The sequence below is a fragment of the Notechis scutatus genome, chromosome 12 (assembly GCF_049901735.1).
Source record: "Notechis scutatus isolate UNSWTSFEM ecotype Mainland chromosome 12, rNotScu1.2, whole genome shotgun sequence".
NCBI lineage: Eukaryota > Metazoa > Chordata > Lepidosauria > Squamata > Elapidae > Notechis > Notechis scutatus.
This window is the reverse complement of record NC_142020.1, coordinates 16,102,897-16,129,478: the sequence shown is the minus strand read 5'-3', so window position 1 is coordinate 16,129,478 and position 26,582 is coordinate 16,102,897. Positions and strand designations below refer to the sequence as shown.

Sequence of the window (26,582 nt, the reverse complement as noted above, 5' to 3'; positions counted from 1 at the left end):
GGGCGTCTCGTTCTTCCAATGACAAAGCGCCCCTCGGGAACCCCGTCCAATAGAAAGGGAGCCGGGGCCGTCCTCGGGCGCGAGCGCCGCCGCGTTTGGCCGCCGCCGCCGCCGCTCAGGCAGGGGAGGCGGGACGAGGTGGCGGAGTGAGAGGCGACGCGAGGTGGATCGGGCCGGGAGGCCGGTCGCGTTTGTTGTCATCCTTAAGATGGAGTTTCTGCTGGGGAACCCCTTCGCCACCCCGGTGGGGCAGAGCCTGGGTAAGCCGGCACCGGGCGCGGGGGAGGATTCGGGCCGGCTGGAGCTCGGCTGAGGCGCCCTCAGGCCAAGTTGGGAGCTGGGCCGCGGATGGGGAGGGGGCCACCCAGACCCCTAGGCCCATCTTGGGACCCCCGGGGTCGGTTGGGCTGAAGAGGCCTTTCTAGGCGGGGAGGGGAGGCTCTGCAGGCGCCCCCTCCCCAGTGACCCCCCTCGAGCCCCTGTGACGTCTGCAAACAGCCCACCTGCACAGGTGTGCCCCTCCCCTCCGCTGGCTGAGAAAAAGCAGCCCCTCCCCCTTTGGTCCCTGCAGAGCATCTTTCCCAGGAGGAGTTTCGGGTCCATCTGGGGGATGGGGGGCTCTGTGGTGGGTTTCAATGTATGGCGATGCTGCGATGCGCATCCATCCCCCAATCAGCCCTGGAAAGGGGGGGTCGCCTGTCAGGTGAGGGTGGATGAGCATGCCCGGCCTTTTCCAGATGGCCATCTGCTGCTGCTGCTGCAAATTACCTTCTTCTTTTCTATAGAGGTCTGTATAAAGTCTCTCTGAAGGCACATGGGGAGGGATGGGGGGATTTCCCTGGGGAAGGGGTCCTTGCAAGGACCCTCAGAACAAAGGCCAGCTGTTCCCCTGGAGGGGAGGCGGCTTGTGCCGGGCCAAGAAAGTGTGTGCCCAGCTGGCTGTGACACGCCCAGCAGCTTCCCAAAGCTGGATCCCTCTGCAGGATGACTTACGTTTTGTGAAAACTTTGGTGGTTTAAAAAAAAGAGAAAAAAGCATGCATATATATATATCTACATTTGCAGCAGAGGTAAGATTGCCTGGCACTGATATGCCAGGGTTGGGGGGGGTGAGAATTGAGGGGCGCAAGGCCTTTGGAGGATCTGTGGCAAAAGGGGAACGAAGTGGGGGGGGGCGAGAGGGAGCCGCTACAGAGGGTAGAGATTTTAGGAAGAATTTGCACCCTGAGAGTGAAGGAAGAGATCTCGAAAAGGAGACGAGGAGGTTCAGAGGTGCTCAGAACTTGTAGATGAGCTTGGAGCTAGGAATGCTGGCAGGAAATGAAACAGAGGATGCCCAAGAGGGAAAACTGACTTCAAAACACAGCAAGGTGCAGATTTAGAGGCCCTGTGATCTTGAAAAAGATCTCCTGAGGGGCATCCAAGAAAAGATGATTGGATTGTTTGTGGATATTTACGGCAACTTCTCCACTTAAGCTGTGGTTTTCGTGGTTTAAAAAACAGTGACTAAGCAGGGGGTGTGGGAAGGTTGATGGCCGTACAAAAACCACGTGTCAGATTGCAAGGACCTTGATGACACTGCCTTGCGATGTGCACCAACCAATTGTTCTGTTCAAAAGAAACAACGCTTTGCATAAATGCCTGCCTGCCTGCTTTAAGGAAAAGGCTATACGGCAGGTTGGGAGGCTCCTGGGTGAAACATGCCTTTAAAGAACCGAAGGATCCAACGGTTGTTTGGTGAGTGGACTTTACGATCAGTGGCCGTTCAAATCACTTTCTTCAACTCAGTTTGGAGGCAGGAGAAAGGGCGGGCAAAGCTGATGTTCAAGGTTGAGAAATGGAAGGGAGAGGATATGCACATGTTGAGACATATAACACAGAAATTGGAAGGAAGACTTGAGAAATACAACATCTATGTCGGTTTCGACCTAGCTTTTAGTCAAAATTAGGAAATGGGCCGCAACCTTTTCTTACTGGGAAGGATCTTGATCAGTTTATGAAGTTAACCACTTGCTTGTATATCATTAGGGTAAACTTCAACACATATTTTGTTGTTGAATAGTCTTGTGAATGCTGTAGGGTTGCTGGGTCTGAAAGCAGGTAAATGCTGTTTAATATGAGTTCATTTTTCTTTGTGGCAGATGCTAAATCGTTGAGAATGAAATCAGAGACCCTGTTCTAAAGGGCAGCAATCTAATTAAGGTGCCTTCATTGTGCCCTTGGAGACTCAAAAATAGATTCTGGCCTTTTTTCTAACAAATTGTGACATTTTATTCAATGGAAAACAGATTCCCAACGCAGACAGGGAGGGTTGCATAATGAAAGTGTTGTGTATAGTCCAAGGAATGTCATTTACATCCTGACTCTGTTGACCTTTACCAAGACCCTGAATAAGTGACTCGGAACATCCCTTTATTTAAAAGGAGACATTACTGCAGTTGTAAGAATTTTCTTCACAGTACATGTATTGTTGCAATATATTGGTATACTGTGAAGCTGAAAGTCCTGAGGCTCTACACCAGTTGGGAAAGAAGAATGTAAAAATCTCTGAAAGAGAAACAGATTAAAAACAGGCCATTGCTGCTCTTCTTTTTGAAATCTTTGTTTTGTTAGAGAACAGTTTCTATGTGGTCTTGATTCGGAAGGGACTTCGGAATTTTTGAATGAATTCCTTGAAGTGTTGCTGCCTTGAAGTTGTCGGGTCTTTGAATTAGAGTATATAGAGGCTAGTTCAGACACTGCACTAAGCCAGCAAGGGATTTAGTTCTTCTTGGTTTAGGATGTTTTCTGAATGCAATCATTGTTATTTTTTTAAGGAGTTATTAAACATAACTATAGCTTAGCTCAGTGAGTGAGCCCAGCCCGGAAGGCACAAGCAGAGGTAGCACTTCACAATGGAAGTAGCTGTGCTTGGAAAATTGAAGCTGTGTCTAAATTGGCCAACTCCAAAATGAGAAAAGACGTTGCACTTACATGCTTGTTATTTCTGCCCTCTTAGGCAAAAGATGGGAAATAGTAGCTTGAAAATCTTTATTCTGAAGAAAATGTTTAGTGGTAACAGACTGCATTCACCTCTTTGGCTATTGATTTAAAAAAAAAAAAAGAACCAAAGGTTGGCTACACACACAGTGTTTATCAAAAGATCAAAAGATCCCACTTGGCTTGCAGAGCAGCATCTGATCTCAGTTGACAAATAGTTGCTTTCAAAGTCTCATGTCAGAAATTGTCCAAAGTTTAATCGCACACATCTCCTCCCCGATTTGAAGTTTTAGTGTTGAAGATTTAGTAATCTTGCAGGCTTTGGTATGGATGGCACTGACATTATGTGACCCCGTTGCTGACTCTCCAGGAAAAAAAGGCATCCAACCTATTATTACCATCTCAGTCTGGAATTTTGATGATCTGCAAATCGTGTACAGTATAACAAGTTTTCCTCTGGTGGCAGAGGGCAAATGGCCTTAAAAAGCAGAGAAGCCTGTGAAGGGGATAGAAAAACAAACATGTCCTGGATGAAATACCTGCTGTATAACTTTGGCTGAAGTAGGTCATAGCTCACTGAATTTCCCTTGTTGGATGTTTCTGTGGTTCTTCCTGGCTCCTGTGTGAGATGCAATCATCTGACTTCCGTGTTTTTTGGTGGCCCTTTTGACATTAGGGAAGATGGAGACTGGTCCCATTAAAGCCTGTTGGATTGATGACAGCTTTGGCATCTGCAATTAAAGCCGGTGGCCTCCGCAAATATCTAGGGCTAGAAATGCATCAGCATTATACTTCCTCTGCCAGTAAATGGCATTGATTCCCATGAAAATTTAATTGCCAGCACACTAGGACATTGGGTAAACATGAGCAAACACTGCCTAGGAAAGGTTTGAGATGATCAGAGGCTTATCTTTCTCTGTTGTAAAATGTAAATAACTCAGCTGTGAAACAGGTTGAAGCAGTAAAGGGATAAACACTTTCTGAAGGTTAATGGGTAATATGTTTATTCATTCATCCCTGATGCAACTCTCTCTATGTGTTTGCCGTATTTGCGACGGCAGGAGGTTCTTCTGGCAGCATTTTTTGACCATGAAAGATTGGGCAAGATTTTTGTGAAAGCACAGAGTTGGACAAGTTAGCCCACAGAGATGTGTTGAACTCTGAAAAGACCATAATGATTGTTCTCTGAGGCTGAGAGTTAGCTAATGAAGGTACCCACAGAATCTCAAACTACAGTGTACAAGATAATTCAGGCTGGAGGAAGAACTTCTCTCTGTTTTCTCAAATTGTGGGTTCTTTCAGGCTTTAAATTCAGTTCGCTACCCACTGGTGGCTAGTCATCAGGGATCTCCAAACTTGGCAACTTTAAGACTTGTGTACTTCAACTCCCAGAATTCCTCAACCAGCCAAGTCCACAACTTTAAGTTGCCAAGTTGGGAGACCCCTGCAGTGGACATTAGGAGAAGTATTCAAACAGTGAAAGCTGTTGGACGCCAACAACCCTGGCTTGTGTTAATAAACTGGCTTCCCAGTTTAAAACAGCGAGGGATGGTGCATTATTTCAATATTGTCCGTTTTCTCCAATGAATTCAGGGAGAATCTCTGCCTCCCTTCCCTCTTTCCTTTTAGATCCTCCCTGCAAGTTGAAAGGTTATTAAATAACTACTGTCAACAGGTCATGACTATTGCTGATTATATGCTTTTTAGTTCCTTTTCTCTAAGCATGGAATCTTCCTTGGGATCTTCTCTAACTCCTCCCTACTCCTTTTTTTCAAACACGCAAAATTGTATGCTAGCTTCTGGCATATCCGCTGGTTAATAGCCAAATGCTAATGCATAAATATTCCTGAAGGCAAAAATACAAAGGGTGAAGGAACCACAATTATTTTTTAAAAAAAGGGGGATGAGAATGTTTTAAGTTCTGTGCAGGATTCCAAATATTTATTTTTTTAAAAAACCAAGTAGGTCTAGTTCGATGTGACATATTGGGAATGGAAGCAAAATATAACTCGGCTCACAGGTTGCTCGGTAGTACAACAGGAATAAAAAACAATAAATCTGTAAAGCAAGCACAGGCCTGCACATTAAAAAAAATAGACCATTTCTCTTCCAATTCTCATTCTGAACAGCTGTTTCCAATTATATTGCCTGCTGACCAAGAGAATGGCCTGGTTAGCACGTCAAGCTAAGCCCAAATGGAATTTATTTGAGTTTCAACTAAAGATATCATGTGAGCTTAGCTATTGTGGTTCATAAACCATGGCTTCTGACTTGACATCATCCAGCAACCCTTTCACTCAGGGGTTTTTCAATAAGCCATTGTTTAACTTAGAATTGGACCTTAACTTACTAGTCTGCAGCTGACCCTTCACAGCATCCAGACAGTGACTTAAGAGAATGGCAAAAGTACCTAGAAGTGGGCAGGTTTTAACAGCCAGAGATCGTTTTCCACTGCAGTCCCTCTAAATAGCAAATGGCCATTTTCTTGAAACAGAAGACGGGGTGATTATTTTTCAACTTCGAACCACAAAACCCAAAAGCTCCCCTCTGATAAAATTAGAGCCCTTTGCAGTACTTGCTCTAAATCAGCTGCTATGAATAACTGGACAAGATGCTGGAGTGGCCTCAGACCAGGAGGTGATTGCTGCTCGAGGTTTGGTGGTCCAATATTTCTGCAGATAAATAAACACACCAGAATGCGTCCCTGTTCTAAAGCGCTTTGAGGGTATAATAAGCCTATTTCAGGTGGATTGTATTACAGTAGGAAATCCTCGGGAACTGAACATTAACTCTTCAAAAGGAACATGTAACAAGAAATAGGTTGGTTGACTTAGTATGGTATGCATCATCTCGCTAATAAGTATTTAACAGTGTGTGTATGTGCACGTGTACACACACACACACACACACACACTATACCCAGTTATAATTTGTCAGCTTTCACCTAGATCAGAAATGTTCAGCCTGCTCTTTACAAAAGACATACACTTTGAAAATTGTTGCCAAACAGTAATTTTTCATCTAACAAGAGAGTAAATAGAGAACTAGTGTATTACCATAACAATTACATTCCAATGCGAGTATTAAAGAAACTGACTTTTTGTCCAAGGCATCATCTACTTTTTGCCACATCATTCAAAATTCAGTTCTTGGCCTCAAAAAATATTGTGCACTGAGTTTGATAACATGACCTAGACTTTGCTAATAACTTTGCCACCCGACTGCCCCAGCAAGGGGTTATGGATTTTTCCTGTCTGCTTCATTTTGCATGTGGCACCAGTCAAAAGGCTTATGAACTGTTGGGCTTCTCCTTAAGAGGCTTTCTGGCACAAAAAAGGTAAAAGGACAGCAGAGGTGATTTAGTGCTGTTGGCCAGAAGAGGTTGCTTTATCGGATGGCAGACTCAATATCTGATTTCAAAGTATTTCCTTTCCTACCTATTTCTGAAATCTTTTCCTTCTCCTGGTACCTTTTATGGTCATAAAAGGTATGACCATAAAAGGTACTATATTTTATGTAATTCTGAACAAGGTGTGGTGCACTATTTGCTCGGAAGGAAGACAATCTGGGTGGAATTATCTTGTATTGTACTGCTATAGGTGAGGCTAACTAGTTTGGCTGTCAATTTCGCAGAAAATGAGCAGCGTATTTGGTTGCCTTACAGAAAAAGCCACTGATGGCTCCCTACAGAGCGAAGACTGGACACTGAACATGGAGATATGCGACATCATCAATGAGACAGAAGAAGGGTATGTGTATGCACACCCTGTTAACGGTCAGCAAAATTGCCTTTTGTGATTTTAGAGACCTCCTTTTCTGGGAAGAGTAGCTGCTTGTTGGTCAGGTGGTCTCTGCCAGCCGTTTTGATGTTCAGCTCCCGATAACTGCAGACAGTGTTTGCTTGCCTTAATCCTCATCAAGCAGAGAAGATGGCGCTAAATGGACCAATGGCTTGAAGTTGTACGAGCCAAACAGCCCCCAGCATTTGATTTTAAGCCTGAAGAGCTTGTTCTGTAATATGTTGTTCAAGAAATTGTTCAATAATATTTTGAGTAGCTGGAATACTTTAGTCCAACGTGGCTCTGTGGGTTTAAATGCTATAGCAGCATTGTTGGCCTGTCTTCTGCAGTCTCCTTTTAGGCAAAAGCATCACAAAACTAACATCTTTTTGCTGGCTTCTTTTCCAGCATCTGACCTGGCTTGTTGTTTTTGTTGTATGTTTTAATTTGCTGAAATTATTTGTGTGTTCCCTCGGGGGACTGTATTCTCCTTTGAGATGCTCCATTGTCCTTGAGCAAACACCGGAGCCTCCAAGCCCCCAGGTTCAAAACAGGTGTGCACAAACAGCTTAAAACTGGGGCTGTTGTGTTTCTGTGCTTCAGAGGCACCTGGGGCGCTCACCATCCTCTCTTCCTTCCCTCCTCAGCCCGAAGGATGCTGTTAGAGCGCTCAAGAAGAGGCTGAATGGAAACAGAAACTACAGAGAAGTGATGCTCGCTCTAACAGTAAGTCCAAGGAATCAAGAACTGGAGACTTGGGGGAAAGAAGTCCGTCACCCTGGAGCCCGACCTAGCAGCTCTCTTTTTTTAGGATGCTGAGTGTTGACTGTCTCTTCTGCACCTGAAATGTGTTTTTCACACCAAGGTCCTGGAAACTTGTGTAAAGAACTGCGGCCACCGCTTCCATATCCTCGTAGCAAACCGAGATTTCATAGATGGTGTCCTGGTTAAAATAATTTCACCCAAGAACAATCCTCCCACCATCGTTCAAGATAAAGTCCTTGCCCTGATTCAGGTATATTGTTTTAATTTCAGTCTCTCTTTCTTTCTGAGCGTACAGCATCACAAATCCTAACAGTTTTAAGGCCACCTAGTTTTGAACCTTCTACTGGCCAGACTTTAGCAGGTTGATAGTCCTTTTAATCTTGGTATGGATAGTATTTCCAGTTGTGCATTCAGCAGCTGCCTGCTTCTTAACTTGAAATGGTGAATCAAACCCAAGGCGGCCGATGGCTCTTCTCAAGATTTGGGGGCAACAACCTGCAATGTTTGAGGGTCTGAATCCCACCTTTGACTCTTGAATGACACATAAAGGTCTCCATGCCAAAAAGGAACAGGGTCAAGGATGAGTGGCTGTTTCTAGCTTTTCTCTCCATCACATTAAAGATGAGAGGTAATTTCTAGTGAGACCCTCTCCTAGGGCTGTTGTGGGGGTGTCTCTCATGATCTCTCTGTTGTAATGAATCCCAGACAACCTAGTGCAGGGGTCCCCAACCCCCAGGCACTGGGCTGTAGCACACCGGAAAGTGGGCAGCACATGAAATCACTCCCAGTCAGCAGAAAAATCTCTCCCCATGGAACTGGTTCCGTTGTGCCCAAACATTTGGGGGCTGCTGCCCCAGTGAAGAAAAATGGATCGTGTAGAAACAGCCTGACAATCCTTCCTGGGTTGTTTTTTTTCCCCCCAGGCTTGGGCTGACGCCTTTCGAAGCAGCCCCGACCTCACAGGAGTCGTGCACATTTACGAAGAGCTGAAGAGGAAAGGCATCGAGTTTCCCGTGGCGGATCTGGACGCCCTGTCTCCAATACACACCCCACAGAGAGTAAGTGTCTCCTACCCAAGGACCCAGAGCCCGAGCTGCAAATTAAAGAGGGGGATAAATCGTGCGGTAATAACCCCTAGAATACCGCCGGACATTCATTGAGCTGGAAAAGACGGCTGCCTTTTAGAACAACCTTGCAGGATCTGACCCCGGGCACTTTTAGCACCCGGTCTCCCAGGGTGATGGGCTACTAGCTGCTTGGATGGGAGGCTGCACGATCTTTGAGCCTCCAGGCCATTTAGGTGACTATTGGAAATAGAATCTGTCCTACACACACACACGCATGCATGCCTGCACACCCCCTCCCCTCGGCATATTTAAACATGGGGTGGGTCTCTCATCCAGTGCCGTTTCCTTTGCTAGAGCATTCCTGAAATCGACCCGGCTGCCAACATGCACAAGTCACCATCTCAGCAAAAAGTGAGCTCCAGCACCTCCCCTACCTCCTTCCCGGCTCCTCAGACCCCCCCTCTGAACGTGACCGGCCCCATCATAGCCACCACGGAACAGGTAGGGCTCTGGAGGAAGCGGCTCAGGGGTGGGCTGGGGGAGCTGTGCCCCTCTCCCCTGCACTCCTCCAGGAGACCCCTCTGGGCTTTTACACACAGAAGCACTTTCCTCCTCCCCCCCCACTTTCCCTTCCCGCTCCTCAGATCGCACGATTGCGCAGTGAGTTGGACGTGGTTCGTGGCAACACCAAGGTGATGTCGGAGATGCTCACGGAGATGATCCCCGGGCAAGAGGATTCCTCAGACCTTGAGTTGCTGCAGGTAGGGCAGCAGCTTTCCTGGCTTTCCTGCCCAGGTGGTCCTCAGCATGCGACCGTCCGTTCAGTGACTGCTCAGTGACTGTTACAACGGCACCGGGAAAGGGGGCTGAGATGACCACTTTTCACACAAGCATTGCAGCCTCCTCGGTTTCTGTTTCTCCACGTGATCAAAATTCAGGCGTTTGGCACCTGGCTCACATTTACGATGGTTTTAGCATCCCGGGGTCACGTGATTCCCTTTTTGGGACCGTCTGGTGACCAGAGTCACTTAACAACCATGTGACTAACTTAACCACTGTGCTGATTCACTTAACAGCTGTGGCAAAAAGGTCGTAAAACGAGGCAAAATTCACTTAAGACATGTCTCAGCAGCAGAAAGTTTGGGCTCAGTTGCAGTCATAAGTCAGGGGCTCCCTGTTTTTATCTTTCCTGCCTTTGTTGGGCTTGGACCATCGAATCCAGAGCTACGCCCAGAGTCGGCAGGGGTCCTTTGGCTCTTGGTGACCGATCCGTTGCTTGGGGGAGGATCCAGATCTCAGCATTCGTGACAAATGGTTTTCCCCACCTCTCTTTATATTCCTCTGTGGAACGACACCCAGAGCCCTTCGCGTCCATTCCCAGCCTCCCTTATTCGCCAGCAGTCACACGCAGTCTGGTATCCCCTTTTCCAAATGACCGGCGGCAGGAGGTTTTGTGCAGTGGGGCTCACTTCACCAGGTACAAATTTGACCTGTCTTCCTGGGATTTAAGTCCATTCTTCTCTGCCTTCCAGGATGACAGAGAACAAGCCATGGTTTGTAGGTGCCCCTTTTGTGACTTGGATCGAAGAAACCGAGGTTGTTGCCTCTTAGAAATAGGGCCAAACAACAGAAGCCACCGAGCACGGGTGCACAAGACCATTTCCCAATGCCGCACCAGCCGGTGATGTCAGCCTGTCTCCACTGCCTGCGTCCAGACGCCTGAAATGCCACCGTCTGGCTCTAAACTGATGAGATGAAGGGCTGAACGTTGGCAACTTTGGTCTTCAAGCTGTTGCAGCAGCTGGAGAACCTGAGTGGAGATGGATGCCACGCTCCGAATGTCAGTCTCGGCCGAGGAAGCCCAGACGGCAGCAGCAGTTCTTCTTCTTCTTCTTCTTCTTCTTCTTCTTCTTCTTCTTCTTCTTCTTCTTCTTCTTCTTCTTCTTCTTCTTCTTCTTCTTCTTCTTCTTCTTCTTCTTCTTCTTCTTCTTCTTCTTCTTCTTCTTCTTCTTCTTCTTCTTCTTCTTCTTCTTCTTCTTCTTCTTCTTCTTCTTCTTCTTCTCCTTCTCCTTCTCCTTCTCCTTCTCCTTCTCCTTCTCCTTCTTCTTCTTCTTCTTCTTCTTCTCCTCCTCCTTCTTCTCCTCCTCCTTCTCCTTCTCCTCCTCCTCCTCCTCCTCCTCCTCCTCCTCCTCCTCCTCCTCCTCCTCCTTCTCCTTCTTCTCCTTCGTTCCTCCTTCCTCCCTCCTCCTCCTCCAAGGTTGGAGGCTGTCATCACTCTGCCGATGTTTCACTCCACTGGCAGGCAAACCTCCAGATTCAGACCAGCTTTTGTTCACGGTCGCCACTCACGGATGTGAGGTCCAGTGGGCAGGGGTGGATCTACTGCACAGGCTGGGGCCCCTTTTGCAGAGGGAGCCAAAACAGAGAGAGGCCAGGTGTTAGAGGCATCTGCCTCAAGGGGCAGCAGACCCTGTCCCAGAGGTGAACATTCTGGCTGCTGCTTGTGGTGCCTCCCCTGGAGGCCGTTCCTTGCTCTCAGTCCCTCCTTGTCTCCTCTCCTAGGAGCTGAACCGCACCTGCCGAGCGATGCAGCAACGGATTGTGGAGCTCATCTCCAGGGTGTCCAACGAAGAGGTCACCGAAGAGCTGCTTCATGCCAACGATGACTTGAATAACATCTTCCTCCGATACGAGAGGTGATGCCTCTTTTTTTCTCTTTGAGAAGTTAGATTCCCCCGTCACAAGGCAGGGCAAGCCAAGGCCCTCCCTCCCTAAGTGACAGCATGGGGTGGGGGCATCCCTCAAGAGTCTTTCCTTTTACCACAGGGGTCTCCAACCTTGGCAATTTGAAGACTTGTGGCCTTCAACTCTCAAAATTCCTCAGACAGCATGGCTGGCTGGGGAATTCTGGGAGTTGAAGTCCACAAGTCTTCAAATTGCCAAGGTTGGAGACCCCTGTTTTACCAAATTGCAGCCTTTTCTCTATTTCCTGGGCTTCTCCGTTCATCCTCTCCCCTCCCGCCCAGGAGGCAGGGAAGAGAACCTTTGTAAGTGTCAGGGCTGCGTTAAACCATTTGAGTTCTCATTTCGGTTCTTTCTGTTCAGCTGTCGGTAGTTGACTCCCGGCTGCCTACATGGATGCCTGGCTGGCTGGGGTGTCATGTGTACAGTTGGACGCTAGATGTCCAGAAAGAACCTCCTGGAAAACGCATATCCGACTCAAAGAATGTGGATAGTCATGCAAGCAAACCAGTTGCTCACGGCTGTCAGGATGTTGCATTCCAGATGTGCGCTTTGCCCTGTAAAACAGATGAGAAGTATTTGATCTGTTTTGTAGGAGTGTGTTTGTTTGCCTAGAAGCAGATATTGAGTCCAGATAAGTGCTCCAGCATGGCCTGAAGAGAAGGGGGGGGAGGGAGGAAGGGAGGGAGGGAGAAAGAAAGGGAAAAAAGAAAGAAACAAAGAAAAAGAAAGAAAGAAAGAAAGAAAGAAAGAAAGAAAGAAAGAAAGAAAGAAAGAAAGAAAGAACAAATAAGAAGAAAGAAAGAAAAAGAAACAAAGAAAAAGAAAGAAAAAGAAAAAAAGAAAAGAAAAAGAAAGAAAGAAAAAGAAAGAAAGAAAGAAAGAAAGAAAGAAAGAAAGAAAAAAAAAGGAAAGAAAGAAAAGGAAAGAAAGAAAGAAAGAAAAAAAACCAGTACTCCATGGAAGATTAATCTCCAGGATAGGGCCCAAAACACTTTCCTTGCAGGCAACCACTGTGCCTTTCAGGTTACCTTCCGTGGGCAGCCAGGAAGATGGGGAAAGAATGGCGTATGGGTCTTGTAGTGCTCTCCTGGATGTCTTACCCGGAATCAACTTTGTGGCTCCACAATAATTTATTCTCCCCATTCCTGCTTTTGGGTGAAGCCCCACACTTGTTCAAAACTGCCTCCCACCTTCCTTTTTAATCTCTTCTTGTCTTCCTCTAGGTTTGAACGATACAGGCTGGGCCGATCAGCACAGAATTCAAGCAACGGAGTAAGTCCTCCCGCCAGCCTTTCCAAGCAGCGTAACAACTACTCTCTGTCCTTGTGACCAGAGTGTACTCTTCCCCTAGGAACTGCTAAAATTTACCCTGAATATTAAGCATAACTGGTTGTGTATCTTTGTTGGCAAAGTAACAGTCAAAGGTCTGCTGGCAGATTGGGAGGAATGCAGCCATTTCAAGCTGAATGTGAAAATACCTAAGTTGGCAGTTCAACTTTTGGCTGTTCTTGGAACACCATCGTCTTAATCAGAAATTCAGGATGGTGGCCCAAATGGCTCAATCCAAGTTCTGCCTGTTTTTTTTCTGTGTGTGGTTGGTCGTAATTCTCCTCCTCCTCGGGAGAAAGAAGGCTCAGCACTGGCAGGATTCTGTCCCTTTTAGCCGAGATGACAGGGCCAGGGAAAGAAAGAAAACACCTGAAGAGAGGTTTAAGGGGGTGGGTGCTTGTATGTGCTTACCCCTCCTGGCCGTAACATCCTGGGCTTCATCAGAGCCACCAGGTGCTGCCTCTGACTCCTGTGATCCAGCGGGGATGCCATTCCTCTCGGGTGACCTCTGCCGCTACCCTGCCTGTCCCTGCAGGTTCTCAACGAGGTGACCGAGGACAACTTAATAGACCTGGGCCCTGGGTCCCCAGCAGTGGTCAGCCCCATGGTGGGAAGCACAGCCCCCGCCGCCAACCTTTCCTCTCAGCTTGCTGGGCTCGGTGAGTATCTTAGTTTCCCTTCTGTTTCTCAAAGAGTTGGAGGAAGTCTCAAGAAGCTAGTCCACGGTGAGGGTCTTTAAAAGTGGAGAGGTTGTTGCCTGGTATGCTTAGGTGGTTGCTGGTGTTGGATGCTGGCAGCCTTGTAGGAGAAAACACCTAGGAGCCAACACTCTGCATTTAGAGGCAGGGAGGCCCTTTTTCATTTGTAACAGGTTTGTGCATCATAAGTCTCTGCTATAAGACACAACCTTTCATTACCTTGCGCTCAATCGCCAACCATGCTGTGCGCAAATCTGCGTTTGTCCCAGTAGGGCTCTTAGAGTCAAAATTTACGTCCCATATTACACTCAAGCTGTGTCTCATTTAATTGATTCCTGTGGTCCCTTCTCTGGCTCGCAGTCTTTGGCACCGCAAAGAGGCGAGGAGGACTGGAGGTGGCACCATTTCCTTCTCCTGAATCTGATCTTCCTCTTTCCTTTCCTCCCCACTCCCCAAAGATGAGTCTTTGATGTAAGCTCATCTTCCAAAGACTTGTAAAGGGAGAGGAGACCAGGCAGGTGGAGCCTTGGCCCTTTTGCCCATGGGAACGGAAGAAGGAGAGGGGAAAGGTAGCCGGCTTCAGGTGTGGCTACAGGGAACGTGTCTGTGCACCAAGGCTCACCGTTATCAAATGACAGAGGGCCACTTTGTTGTTTGAAAGAGAAAAAAGGGGGCCATCTATCTTTGTTTAAGACGTCTCGCTTTTTGTCCTCTGGGCCACTCTGTAGATTTGGGCACAAACAACGTGAGTGGGGCCCTCAGCTCGCTCCCCCACAGCAATCCCCGGGATGACTTCGATGTGTTTGCACAGACGAGAGGAGGCTCCGTGGCAGATCAGCGTAAAACGTACGTGGCCGTGGCGTGGATTCCGCTGCCTCTCTGAAAATTCATTATCGATGTGTATTCTGCCTTTATCCTTTTTACCAATTAAACTCAAGGTGGTGAACAGATCCAACCCACCTTCCTCCTCCTGTTCTCCTCACAACAACCACCACCATCCTGTGAGGATTAGGCTTTCATGGCTAAGATGGGACTACAACTCTCCATCTCCTGGATTCTAGCCAGGCGCCTTCACCACTAGAAGAAACTGGCTCCTAGGGCCAAAGAGCTGCTCAGGCCAATAGTCGTCCCCTGGGTCGCAGGTTCAAAATCCTGAGCCAGCGAATGATCCGGTCCCTTCCTTTCATGGCCACCGTGCTGCTGCGAATCCATTTTTCCTTTTTTTAGCTACACCATCTTATCCTGAAGGCTTTGTGAGAGGGGATGTTGAGGGCTCAATTAGGTCGTATTTCAGACTATTTCTCGGCTACTTGGAGCCAGTGCGGATGCACCGAAAAATCAAAGGCGGTCAGAAATGCAGCATGAGGCCTTTTCGGGAGACTTCAGGAACACCTCGCCCTTGCCAAGCCATTGTTTTGGTGGTGATGTTGTCCCCGCTTTCAGGGCTGTTAAAAATGGAGTCCTTCTGGCTTCCTGGAGGTTTGCTGGATGAATTACGGCCCCCAGAGACTCCTCGGTATTTAAGCATGACTGATGCTCTCTCTCCTCTTTGTTCCATGGGCTCCACCCTGTGGCAGATTTGGAGGGGGTGGGGAGATTTTAGCCTAATCAGCTCCCTCTGCCTTAATTGGATTGGCCTGGTGGGCTTCTGGGAGACGTGAAATCCCCAGGTTGAGGAGGTAGTGGAGTGCGACTTTTTACGTGTGTATTTATTCAGCTCCCCATAATCCAATCTGCCCCCAGAGGCGGAAGAGTTAAGTGTGGTGGCATCCGGCTGCGCTGGTTGTTTTGCTTTCTTTTTTTGCCAATAAAATCAGCGGGCTTTGGGTCTCTCTTTCGTATGTTTTCTTTTACTGTCGTTGGTTTCTGGTTATCCCAGCAATTCTTTTCTTTTTGTCCAGCAGGACAAAGGAGGATCCACAAACGGCTAAAGGGGTGGCACCTGCCCCAGATATCCGGAAACCAAAATCAGGAGGGGTAAGTTTGTTCTGCTATATTACCAAAGGTAGGTGTGTGTGTGTGCGTGTGTGTGTGCGTGCCAGTGCGTGCCATTCTTAAGCTGAGGACACCAAAAGGCAGTGTGTTTGTTCTCTTGTGTGCAATTGTCTGTTTTTGGGGTACTTGACTGGAAGTGTGGCAGAGCAAGCTGGGGTCGTCTCCTTGTTTGGTCATTGGGGCCAGGGTGGCCTCAGCAGTCTAGAAATTTTTGAGGGCCGGATATTCAATGGGTTGGTGGGAGGACGGCCCAAAGACCCACCTTCTCTCTTAGCTTCATCTGGATGTGGTCGTGCTTAAGAGGACCCCTGATTTCGTCTGGAGAAATACGAGGTGCTACTTTGGGACTGGGGGAGCTTCCCTTTTTTTAAATACTTTTTCAGCTGGTCACCCCGTTTCATATTCTGGCCTTTGTAGGATCCAAATATCCATATATCTCTAATTAATTTTATTTCATCAGAATAAACGGGCCACCTTTGTGCTTCCCCCCAAACGCAGTTCAAAGCAGTGTCCGTGGCTCTTCCTCTGTCCCCATTTTTATCCTCACTGTTAAAACGAGAAAGTTGCATTTGCCAATCAACTTTATGGCCAGGATTTGAACCCAGATCACCTCAGTGACCCATTTAAGGCCTGGTTCAGACCTCTGAGTTTGGCTGGGGAGAATGGATTGCACAGGTCTGGAGGGCGCCAGGTTGGGGACAAACTGCTTAGTGTGTTGTCAACTCAAAGGGACTCCTGGAGTAGGGTCAAAGTACTTGAATGTGTGTCTCTTTCCCCCCTCCCCCCCCCCCAAAAGAAAAAAACACCTTTGCCCGCAGGTGAAGACATCCTTATTTTGCTCTCCAGCTGACTTAAAGGTGTTGGCAACCCTTGTGCACCATAGCAATCACTGTCCTTCCAATTCTCAGCCATGATACGCTTCTCCACGGCTAAAACCGTTGTTGAAATCGGGCCCGGCTCCACAACTGCCTCCCTTAGCAGCCGAAATCCTGGTCGCGGTTGTAGCCCTGAGCTCTACCTGCAGCCTTGGCCGGCCAGGACCCAAAACATGGCTTGTCGAAATCCTTGCAAACAAAGACGTGGAACTTCCCTGCCCGCTTAAATGCCCTCTTGTCTCAGGAAGTGGGCATGGAGGGGCGTTTCTTCTACCCTCAGGCTGCCGGTTCTAGGCGGGGCCAGCCGCAGGTGGAACCAGGTGGGAGGGTGGGATGCCCAAAGCTGCTTTCCAGGCCCCTGCAGCGGGACGGGGGACAGGGCGGGGTTCTTGTTTTACCTGCGGTAATGAGGCTTTCTGTTCTCAACACACAGCGGAGAGGTAAAGGTGGGAGTGGCCCCCTGGAGCCCATAGACAGGTGGCTCATCTCCCAAGGAATGGTGAGCACCCCCTCCCCCCTCCATGTTGCCCTCACTCCTCCCGGTGTCCCTTTCCACCAGCCTCACCCCCCCCCCCCCCACCCCTCTGTTTACCTGTCACTCAGCCTCTCCAAACAGTACCAGCGTGGTGGCAGTAAAAGGAGGGGGGTGGGGCAGAGCCTCATCTGGGGAGATGGAAGGTGGGGGCTGAATACAGGTAGTCCTTGACTTACAACAGTTGGTTTAGTGGCCATTAAAATTCACAACGGTCCTGGGAAAAGGGACTTAGGACCACTGTTCACAGTTAAGGACCTTTGCAGCATCTCCGTGGTTAGGTGATCGAAATTCAGGCGCTTGGCAATTGGTTTGTGCTTACGACCATTGCAGAGTCCCAAAGTTACGTCTGTTTCTCCCTTTTGCGACCTTCAACGTCAACGGGAAAGCCAGACTCACTTAACAACCAGGTTACTAACTTAACCGCTGCAGTGATTCACTTAACCACCAAGGCAAGGAAGGTCGTAAAACGGAGCAAAACTCACTTAACAAATCTCTCACTTGACGACCAAAACGTTGGGCTCAATTGTGTTTGTGAGTCGAGGAATACCTGTACTTTTCCCAAAGCGGGTGAGGAAACACAGAGGCCTAATGTTCGTGCCCTGGACTTGTTTTCCAGTACTTGGGTGGGTCTCTCCACCGGTCCCTTGTTCTGTCGTCGTCGTCTTTTTCTTCGTCTTAATACCTGCGGTGTTGCCTTTTTCCCCTCCCTGGTAAACACAAGTCTTTCCACGTTTGAGGTTTGCAAAGAAGGCAGCACAAAAGAGCCACCTAAGCTCAGGTGGAAGAGGCTTGACGCCTCAGGTGTTTTGGACTTCCGCTCCCATCCTCCTCTGGCCAGTCCAGGGCCGCCCCAGGTTCATGGGTCTTTCTGCTAAGCTTGGGAGGAAGAGGAGGAGAGAAATAACAACATGTCCTGCAAGGGCAGAAAACTGAAAATAGCAGAGAGGCCTCTCCTCACATGAGTGTTTTTCAAGCTGGGCCACTTGTAGATGTGTGGACTTCAACTCCCGGAATTCCACGCCTCTTCAAGTGGCCCAGCTTGAGAAAAGTGGTTGCAAATGGTTTAGGGCAGGGGCCCCCCCCCCCCCCCCCCCCCCAACCAACCAAACCCCAACCCCCCCCCCCCCCCCCCCCCCCCTCCCCCCCCCCCCCCCCCCCCCCCCCCCCCCCCCCCCCCCCCCCCCCCCCCCCCCCCCCCCCCCCCCCCCCCCCCCCCCCCCCCCCCCCCCCCCCCCCCCCCCCCCCCCCCCCCCCCCCCCCCCCCCCCCCCCCCCCCCCCCCCCCCCCCCCCCCCCCCCCCCCCCCCCCCCCCCCCCCCCCCCCCCCCCCCCCCCCCCCCCCCCCCCCCCCCCCCCCCCCCCCCCCCCCCCCCCCCCCCCCCCCCCCCCCCCCCCCCCCCCCCCCCCCCCCCCCCCCCCCCCCCCCCTCCTGGGGGGACATTTAGGAGGGTTGGACTGCTTGTAAAGAGTCTCCCCCCCCACCCACCCACCCCCAGGGAGAATGGAAGCAGCTCCTGACATCTTTTTACTTTTTAAATCCCCTGAGTGATTGAACCCTCCCCCAGAGCAGATCATCTTACTGCTTCAATTTCTTGGGGAGGCCCTTAAGAGCCCCCCATTATATTTCTCCCCCTGATTTGAAAAATTCTGTTCCCCCTCCTCCGGTGTTCCAAGCATCCACACTGCTAGCTTGTGTTTGTTCAGCTTGGAAAAAAAGGTTACTGCCCCCTTTGTGGACCCTTTAATAACACCTGTACAGAAATCGGAGAGGCCGGTGTTTCCCGGTCTGCTCCTCATCCCTGTTTGTTCTTAACACGGACATACTTGACCTCCCCTATCCAACTAATCCCTAACCGTGGTTTCCAGCAGCAGAAGCTGTGAACCGTGTCACTTTATGAGACACGTAATAATGAAATGGACCTGCCCAAGTGTGCAAGCAGACAGGTGAGAAGGAAGGGCAAGGACACACACCAAGAGTCCCTCGCCCAAGGCTGGGAATTGAAAGGGGCACATTGGGTCAGAGTTACCGTGAAGCTCCCCCTCTTTTCCAGACAATATGTCTTTCTACATGTCTCAGTCTTGATTGGCAGCCCCATTCAGTTGGGGCATCTCGTAGCCTAGACTCAGCAGCCCAATGGCCCTGAAGGAGCTTCCTTCCATTTTGACCGTTGACCAGCGCATGAAAACCGGCCCGAGTCGCGGCTGCACCAGCTGTGACTTGGCACCATACCTGAATCGACAAGCCACGGTTATAGTGGTCGCTCCTGTTCCAGACAGCCCAGGACCGGAGAAAGGGGAAGGTTTGGCAAATGGAAAATAAAAAAACAGCAGTTACAATATCTGGAATGGCAGGTCTGGGTCTAAAGACGGAGTATAGTTTGATAGTTTGGATGAGCGTTTGGTTTCTGAGCTTGGGGGAAATCTCATGAGGTGTGATTGCGGGAGGCAGAAGGCATGTGCTGTGTCTGTGTGTGCCCAGAAGCACCTTAAAACTTGTGTGGACCAGGATTTGGCCAGCAACCACTTCTTTGTGCTCATGAAAGAGGAACAGGGAAGAAAGGAATCTGGGAATTCAGAACCGTCCCACTAAATCCCAAATGATTTTCGGATGATCTCTGTGCAGCAGGTCCAAGATGGACCCTTATGGACTGGGCTTCCCCCAGCCTGTTTCTCTCACCCAGCCGCACACTTCGGCACCATCCCCAAAGCCTTCGCCGGCACTTCTGCCCACCCGTTCCCCTCGCAGGGCATCCTTCCGGCTTTCCTGTCTTCCGTGATCGGTTAGAAAGCAAAGCAGCAGCCCTGTTGCTCCTGGTTTAGAGGATGCCCCCCTCCCCACTCAACCGCCCCTCCCCATCTCACTCATCATAACCTTCCCTGTGTTGAGTTTTGCCAGCCACATTGCCTCGTTTTTCCCACGGCTTTCTTTGTGCGTGTGCTTTTTTCCGTTCGGTTACGATCTCGTGCGATGACGACAATGCACTTTTTTTTTTTAATTTTACGACAGCAATGCATCTTACACAGCCTATATTTGTTGTTTTGTTTTTGTTTTTTCGTTTCTCCCTCTTCCCCCTCTCTCTCTCTTTTTTTCTCCCCTGTCTCATTCTGGGCCCGAATTTCTGGGTGTGTTTTGGTCTTGTTTCCCCCTCTTTGCTGCCCCTGCCTAGATTCCTGTCCCACAGTCCTCTGTCATGGAGGACATTGAGGAGTGGCTGAGTACCGACGTGGTAAGAGACTCTTTGGTTCTTCTGCTTTGGTCCTCGTTTACCTTTTTTTCAAATTGGCCTCTGAGGAGCGCAGGGCACTGCCAGGGTAGGAGCTCTCCTTTGGCACACGCTTCCAAAGCACAGCAGGCGGTCCTCGACTTACAACCATTCACTGAGTGACCGTTCAAAGTTACGACGGCACTGAAGAAAGTCGCCAGTGGCCATTTTTCACACCGCAGCCTCCCCTGGTCACGTGATCCAAATTCAGGTGCTTGGCAGCTGGTTCGTGTTTATGACGGTCACAGTGTCCCGTGGTTAAGTGACCCTCTTTCGTGACCTCCTGACAAGCCGATGGGGAAAGCCAGATTTGCTTATTTGGGTAGCATCTGGAACAGACGTGTGCTGAAGGAGAGGGAAGTATTGGCCAACTCCGAGGAACTTCGGTGGTGTATATAAGCAGCGTTTCTCAACCTTGGCAACTCGTAAGAGAAGTGGACTTCGACTCCCAGAATTCCCCAGCCAGCAGGAAAGAAAGTCTTGGCACAGCTGGCTGGGGAATTCTGGGAGTCAAGTCCACTTCTCTTACGAGTTGCCAAGATTAGAAAACACAGGTCTGTAGAAATAGATTACAAACCACAGAGCAGAAAAATATCCCCCAGGAGGTCTTTTGGCCGAGGGTTGGAATGGGGAGATGTCCTGCCCGCTCCGAAGGACACGGCTGGCTGGATTGGGCCACCGCCTCCTGCATGGGGTCTGTCCAGGCACGCTGAGCCTTCGCTCTGGGTTTCATAAGAAAGCAGCCCTCCTCCCAGGCCTGCCCTTTTGCCCTGAATGCGAGGGACGCCAAGAAGGGTCCATGGGGAGAGGGAGGCCCTTTACGGTGTCCCCTCACTCCAAGTAGGACAGGCGCTTCCTAACAGAAGCAGGGTAGGAAAGTTGCTGCTCCGGAGGCTTTTCAGGATTCAGCGGTTTTGGGGCGTGATTTGACAGGAGCCCCTCTTTCCCCTTCGGTTAAAGTTCCTAGGCTGCCTCCTCTCCTTCCAGGCATCTCGTCAGCCGAGCTTTTTGGAATGCGTCCAAACCAGGCAGCTTGGGGGAAGCTGAGCCCCGGATGGGGAAGGTCCCTTTGTCCGTTGGAGGATGGATCCTCTCTCATTGGCAAAGCCAAGCAGGGTCAATCCCTGGGACCCCCGTCCAGCAACCACATTTTTCTTGCTGTGTTTTTTTTTTTTTTTTTTTAATCCCAGAGTTGGGGCAAATCGGGGCCCAGTTTTTGGTACCAGCCTCAGTTGGCTCCCCCCCTGCTGGCAAAGTCCTTACACTCTGCAGCTCTTCTTAAAGGAGGAAGGGTATAAAAATGGTAAGCTCTCTCTCTCTCTCTCTTTTCTTCCCCACTCCCCCCTTCCTTCTTCCTCCAATTCCAGAAAGGGGATGAGCTGGAAGAAGGCGTGACCAGCGAAGGTACGTAAGCAGCCCAGGGATCGAGGTGCTGCCTTAGTCACTGAAAAGGAGGAACTGCTGGACGATGGGAACCCCCCCCCCAAACATCCAGGAGAGGGGAGCTAATGAAGCCTGGCAGGGTGGAAGATGCATGGCCCTACGTGGCCCGCCCCTCCCTCCCTGGTTCCGCAAAGGGGGTGTGCGGGGAATGTAGGCCAGGAAGAAAGATTTGTTGGAAGCGGTGCAGGGTTTCCCGCTTGAACAGGTGATAGCAATAGCATTCAGGCTTATATGCCGCTTCACCGGGCTTTTACATCCCTCTCTAAGCGGTTTACAGAGTCAGCCTCTTGCCCCCCTCAACAACCTGGGCCCTCGTTTTACCCACCTGGGAAGGACGGAAGGCTGAGTCAACCTGGAGCCTGGTGGGATTCGAACTGCTGGCAGCCGGCAGTCAGCAGAAATGGTACTGCAGTACTGCACTCTGACCACTGTGCCACCACGGCTCATGGATAGAAGACCTTAAGGTCCCTTCCAACTCTGTTATTCTGTTGCAGCCAGGCCACTCAGCCAGCCATTTCTCCTCTGGACAATCCTGCTTCAGGCTCCAAGGCCCAGCCAGGCGCCCTTCAGGGCCTCCTCGGCTGAATTTTGACAGGGAAGAGTCGATCCCCAAATAGCCTTGGTGCTTTTCTCAAGGGGCAACTGGACTTTCTGGTTTTTCACTTCTCCTTGGAGAAGCTGCTTCTTCAGAGCTGAAGAAGCTTCTTGGATGAGGAGTGACCCGTTTTTAAGGGGGGGGGGAAACCCACGAGAAAGTCCAGTTGCTTCTTGGGAAAAGCACCTTGGAGACAAACCCTGGCCTGGAGGACTGAAAATCTCCATGGACATTTTGCATTGGGACCGTTTCTCCCTGAGCAACCTGGGGGTTTTCTTTTGTTTTCAAACCTTGCAGAATTCGACCGGTTCCTGGAGGAGCGTGCCAAAGCAGCGGAAAGGATCCCCGACCTGCCCTCCCCTCCTCAGGAGGAGCCCACGCTGCCCCCGCGAACCTGCCTAGCAAAAGGAAGCCGGACCGGTCCGAGGATGCCCTCTTCGCTCTGTAACGGTCCTTCCCGCCCCTCCCCCTCTGTCCCTGCACCGAAGGAGGCGGGGGCAGCCCAGGCCAAGAGCAGCCCGGCTAGCTAGCGATGGGCCCCAGGACAGGCTGCTCTTTCCTCTCCTCCTCTGGGGCTCATCCCCACGTCCTTAACCTTGGGGGTCCCGACAGCCATTCTACCCCTCGGATGGGGCTGGTTTCTCACTTCACTCCCTCTCACGCCTCTGCCCCCTCCCCCCTCCCGGTGGAGGATGCTGAGATCTCCCCCTCCCCCATTTTTTCTTTTAAAGTAAGAGATCTGCATGACTACTTGCACAGACTCCGTCCCCACTCACTTTCCAGTCCTCCCCCCCCCTCCCCTTGCTTAGGCACAATAGCCACGCATTCAATCCTGGCTCGGCCCTAGTTAGGGCGACTCCAAAGCTCGGCCTTCCGCTCGACCTCCTGCACAAATCAAACCTGACCTTCCAAAAGCATCACCGCCACTGCTGCCACCTCCTCTCTTGGCTCTGCCTGGGGGGTTGCTGTAGTTAAGCTCTTAACAGGAAGGGGGGTGTTGGTGCGAAGGCAGCATTGTTTAGCCAGGACACCCGTGGGGTTCTGCAGGTTAGGAAGGAGCCCCCCCCTCTCTCTGCGGGTCCCAGAGTGAACCAGCTGCATGTCTTCCCCCCACCCTTGACCCCCTCCCCTCTCTAAGTACGTCAGAAATTCAGTCTCCCCCCACTTTACAAAAAAACGGTATTGATAAGGGAAAGTCAGCCACAGAAAGGGACGAGATTGCACTTTGCACTGGAAATGTTAACCCTGAGTGGCTGTTATGTCTGGAGGTATGAAACACTCTGTGCGTGTGTGTGTGCGTGTGCGTGCGCGCGTAAAACCTTATTTGCATTTTAAAGCACTAAATGGACTATATTATTGCCAGGACTCAACTAACACTAACGAAAAAAGGGTGGAAAGGGGTGAGGGGGCAGCCCTGAGGGAATGAGTGGGGGGGGATTCTGCCCTGACTGTATTTTAAGAAAAGGGAAAATCTTTCATTCCCACATGGCAGCGGCTATCGAAAAATCTTTCGAGAGGGTGCAAAAATAACTGGGTTGCTAGTGAAATTAAGCTGAATTAGAAGGCACTGGCTCGAAGCAAGGCGCATCCTGGCGTCCTTTCACCCAACTCTGCCTTTACCCCAGGAGAGGAAGTTACCCTTCCGTGCTCCCGGATGGAGAATCTGGTGGGTTTTGCCACTTGGCAGGGCCACTGCCAGCCTGGGAAAGAGGCTGAATTTTCTTGCCCGTGACGCGACCTTTGTCCCGAGATTTCCCCCACTGCCAGCCGTCGCTTGGCACAGAACCTCGACTCCTCGGTGATCCTGATAACAACCCACCAGGCTCTGCGGGAAAAGCAGGTGTGGGGCTCAGGCTGGATCCTCCCTTTCCCTCCTTGGCCAGTCAATCTGCAGCCCTTAGAGAGGCTCCAGCCCCTTGGCCTGCAACCGCATCCTGGGCTCCCTCTGCAACTTCCCAAACCTTTCGCCCTTCAACCCAGAACCGGCCCCAAGAAAGCAGCTTCCCCGGGTTTCCCGTTGGTTTGCCCTTAGTTAGTCTTGTCTCTCCCCCACTGACTACCTAACTGCTAACTGTTCGGGATCTCGTTCCCTTTCCCCGAAACCCGTCTCATAGCCTCGCCACCTGTATATGCAAAGCTACAACTTCTTCTCCAGTTGTCCCAACTTTTAAAAAAAACGGATAATATTTATTGACAAACAACGCTCAACGTTTTGTTTTATTCGAGGGAGACCGTCGACGGGCGGAATTTATTGTCTGAAGGGAAATGTAAAAAGTAAACAGCGTAAGAACTAAGATTCTAGCGATAGTTTTAACAACACTGAAACCCATTTAAAACTGTCCTGGCTTCTCTCTTTCTTCTACTCGTGACAATATACCCGAGAGAGAGAGAGAGAGAGAGAGAGAGAGAGAGAGAGCAAAAACACCTGGTTGGTTGTTTTCTGTTTTTTTGCGTAAGGCTGTATTAACCAATGTCACTTAACTCTCCTTTGGGATGTCTCTGTGTCTCTGTACATATTTATATATATATTGTTTCTGCATGTCAAAACCGTCCCAATAAAGAAAAAATAGTGCAATCTTAGAGAGCAAATGCCACTGACTCTCCCTCTCTCTCCCACCCATGGTTCCTTGGGCGCAGGCACCGGGAGGAAGGGGCCCCCCTGAAAGGATTCAATACAGGCAGTCCTCGACTTACAACAGTTCATTTACCAACTGTTCAAAGTTACGACGACGCTGAAGAAAAGCAACATATGGCCGTTTGCAGTTATGACCTTGGCAGCCTCCCCCAGGGTCACGTGATCTAAATTCAGAGGCTTGGCGACGGGTTCATACCTACGACGGGGCACAGCGTCTTGGGGTCACGTCATCCAACCTTCTGACAAGCAAAAGTTGGCGGGGGAAATCCAGGTTCGCTTAACAACCGTGTCGCTAGCTTAACAACTGCGGGGATTCCTTTCACAGTGGTGGCAGGAAAGGTCTTAAAATGGGGCAAAACACAACTTTAACAAAGGCTTCCCTTAACAACAGAAGTTTTGGGCTCAATTGAGGTCGTAAGTCGAGGACTGCCTGTACTTTTCCCTTCCCGCTCTGCATTTTCAGAGTTTTTGCCCCAATCTTTGCAGGCGAGGGAATCTTGTCATCGTACTTTCCAGCTCCGTTTTCAACTCATCACAGCTCTGGGCCGGGTGCCACCCCTAGGGTCCACTTGCAGCTCTTTGGGGTGAAGCAAAGGGAAGCTGGGCCTTGTCTCCTCCTTGCCTTCTACCCTCATGCCTGAAGAAGGAAGCAGGGCCCACCCAACCCCTTTCTGGCTCAGCTTCCCAGGAGCCGCCTCGGGGCCTCTGCAAAGGAGAGGAGAACTCGGTTGCCCGTCTTGCGGGTGCCACCAGCGCTACCCAAACGGCGGAAGGCAACGCCCCACGTTCGGTTTTCTCTTAACACGGGGTGGGGGTGGTTGCCCAACCTTGGCCGCTTGAAGACGAGTGGACTTCTCAGCCTGGGGAATTCTGGGAGTTGAAGTCCACCCATCTTAAAGGTTGAGAGACTCTGAGATAAGAGAGATGCTGTTGATTTTGCCTGTTGTTTGGAAGAGCGCAGCGACAAGGGACCCGAAGGGAGCAGGTGAAACCTGCCCGCAAAGCACTCCTGAGGACAAAGCGGGAAAGAGTCAGCACCCTCCAGCACACACAGTGTGTGCCTGGCATCCTTTGTGGGTTACACCTTTCCAGTAAAACGCAATGCCAGCTTCTGTTGAGCAGAGGAGCAGGCTGGATTCCCCGGCGGGTGCAGGAAAACGCTGGAAAAGAGCGTGACCGATTCTCAAAGCCCAGCAGATCTTTCTCGCCCTGCCAGAGGCAATAAAGGGACGCAGGCAGGGATAAACGGGGATGGCGTGTTATTACAATCACCACTCCTAGGTCGGGTTGCACTTTCCCCTCCCCCCTCCCGGCACGTTTTTTAGCCCAGCATGCAAAGCAGAGGATGTCCTGGAGAGCTTTCCCTCCCATTCTGACAGGCCTGGGTTTCTGTGCTGCAGAAAGCTGCACCGGTTGAACTTCTGGGAAATGAGCGGGAGAATCAAAGAGACGGGGCTGGCTCAAGGGCAAAGATCAGAAAGACCCTTCCCTTTAAAAAGCAAAAGAAAACCCTCCCCCCAAACCTCTCCGGTGTTGGTAGGTTGAACTTTGCAAGGACTTTGGTAGCTTTTTAGTAGCGCATTTACGATTATTTCCAAGTGAAACAATTCCCATGCCATGGAAATGTGAATGCTCCATTGGACATCGGGCACCTCCCTTCTTGACCACATCATGAATGAGACCATTCGACAGCATTTTGGTGTGGCACCAGTTGCAGAGAAGATGAGAGAAGGCCAGCTTCGCTGGTATGGACACCGTCCAGTGAGCAACACCGTCCACTGTGGCCAAAACTGCCTACCAATGGCTGGCGACCTCACTGGCGCCCAAAACAGAGATGGCAAGATACCATCAACAAAGATATGCAAGCTGAAGGCCTGAGCC

General features: G+C 50.3%; 1 protein-coding gene across 1 annotated transcript; it reads left to right on the top strand.

Moving 5' to 3' along the window:
• Positions 1-71: 71 nt before the first annotated feature.
• On the top strand, positions 72-22,599 carry TOM1L2 (target of myb1 like 2 membrane trafficking protein). Its single transcript, XM_087942286.1, is given in 17 exon segments — positions 72-260; positions 6,643-6,727; positions 7,405-7,483; positions 7,623-7,772; positions 8,446-8,580; positions 8,944-9,090; positions 9,234-9,350; positions 11,152-11,285; positions 12,558-12,606; positions 13,199-13,322; positions 14,090-14,207; positions 15,263-15,338; positions 16,665-16,730; positions 19,933-19,992; positions 21,396-21,432; positions 22,364-22,450; positions 22,453-22,599. Coding segments are annotated over 17 exon segments (1,578 nt in total). The 5' UTR covers positions 72-208; the 3' UTR covers positions 22,515-22,599.
• Positions 22,600-26,582: the final 3,983 nt, after the last annotated feature.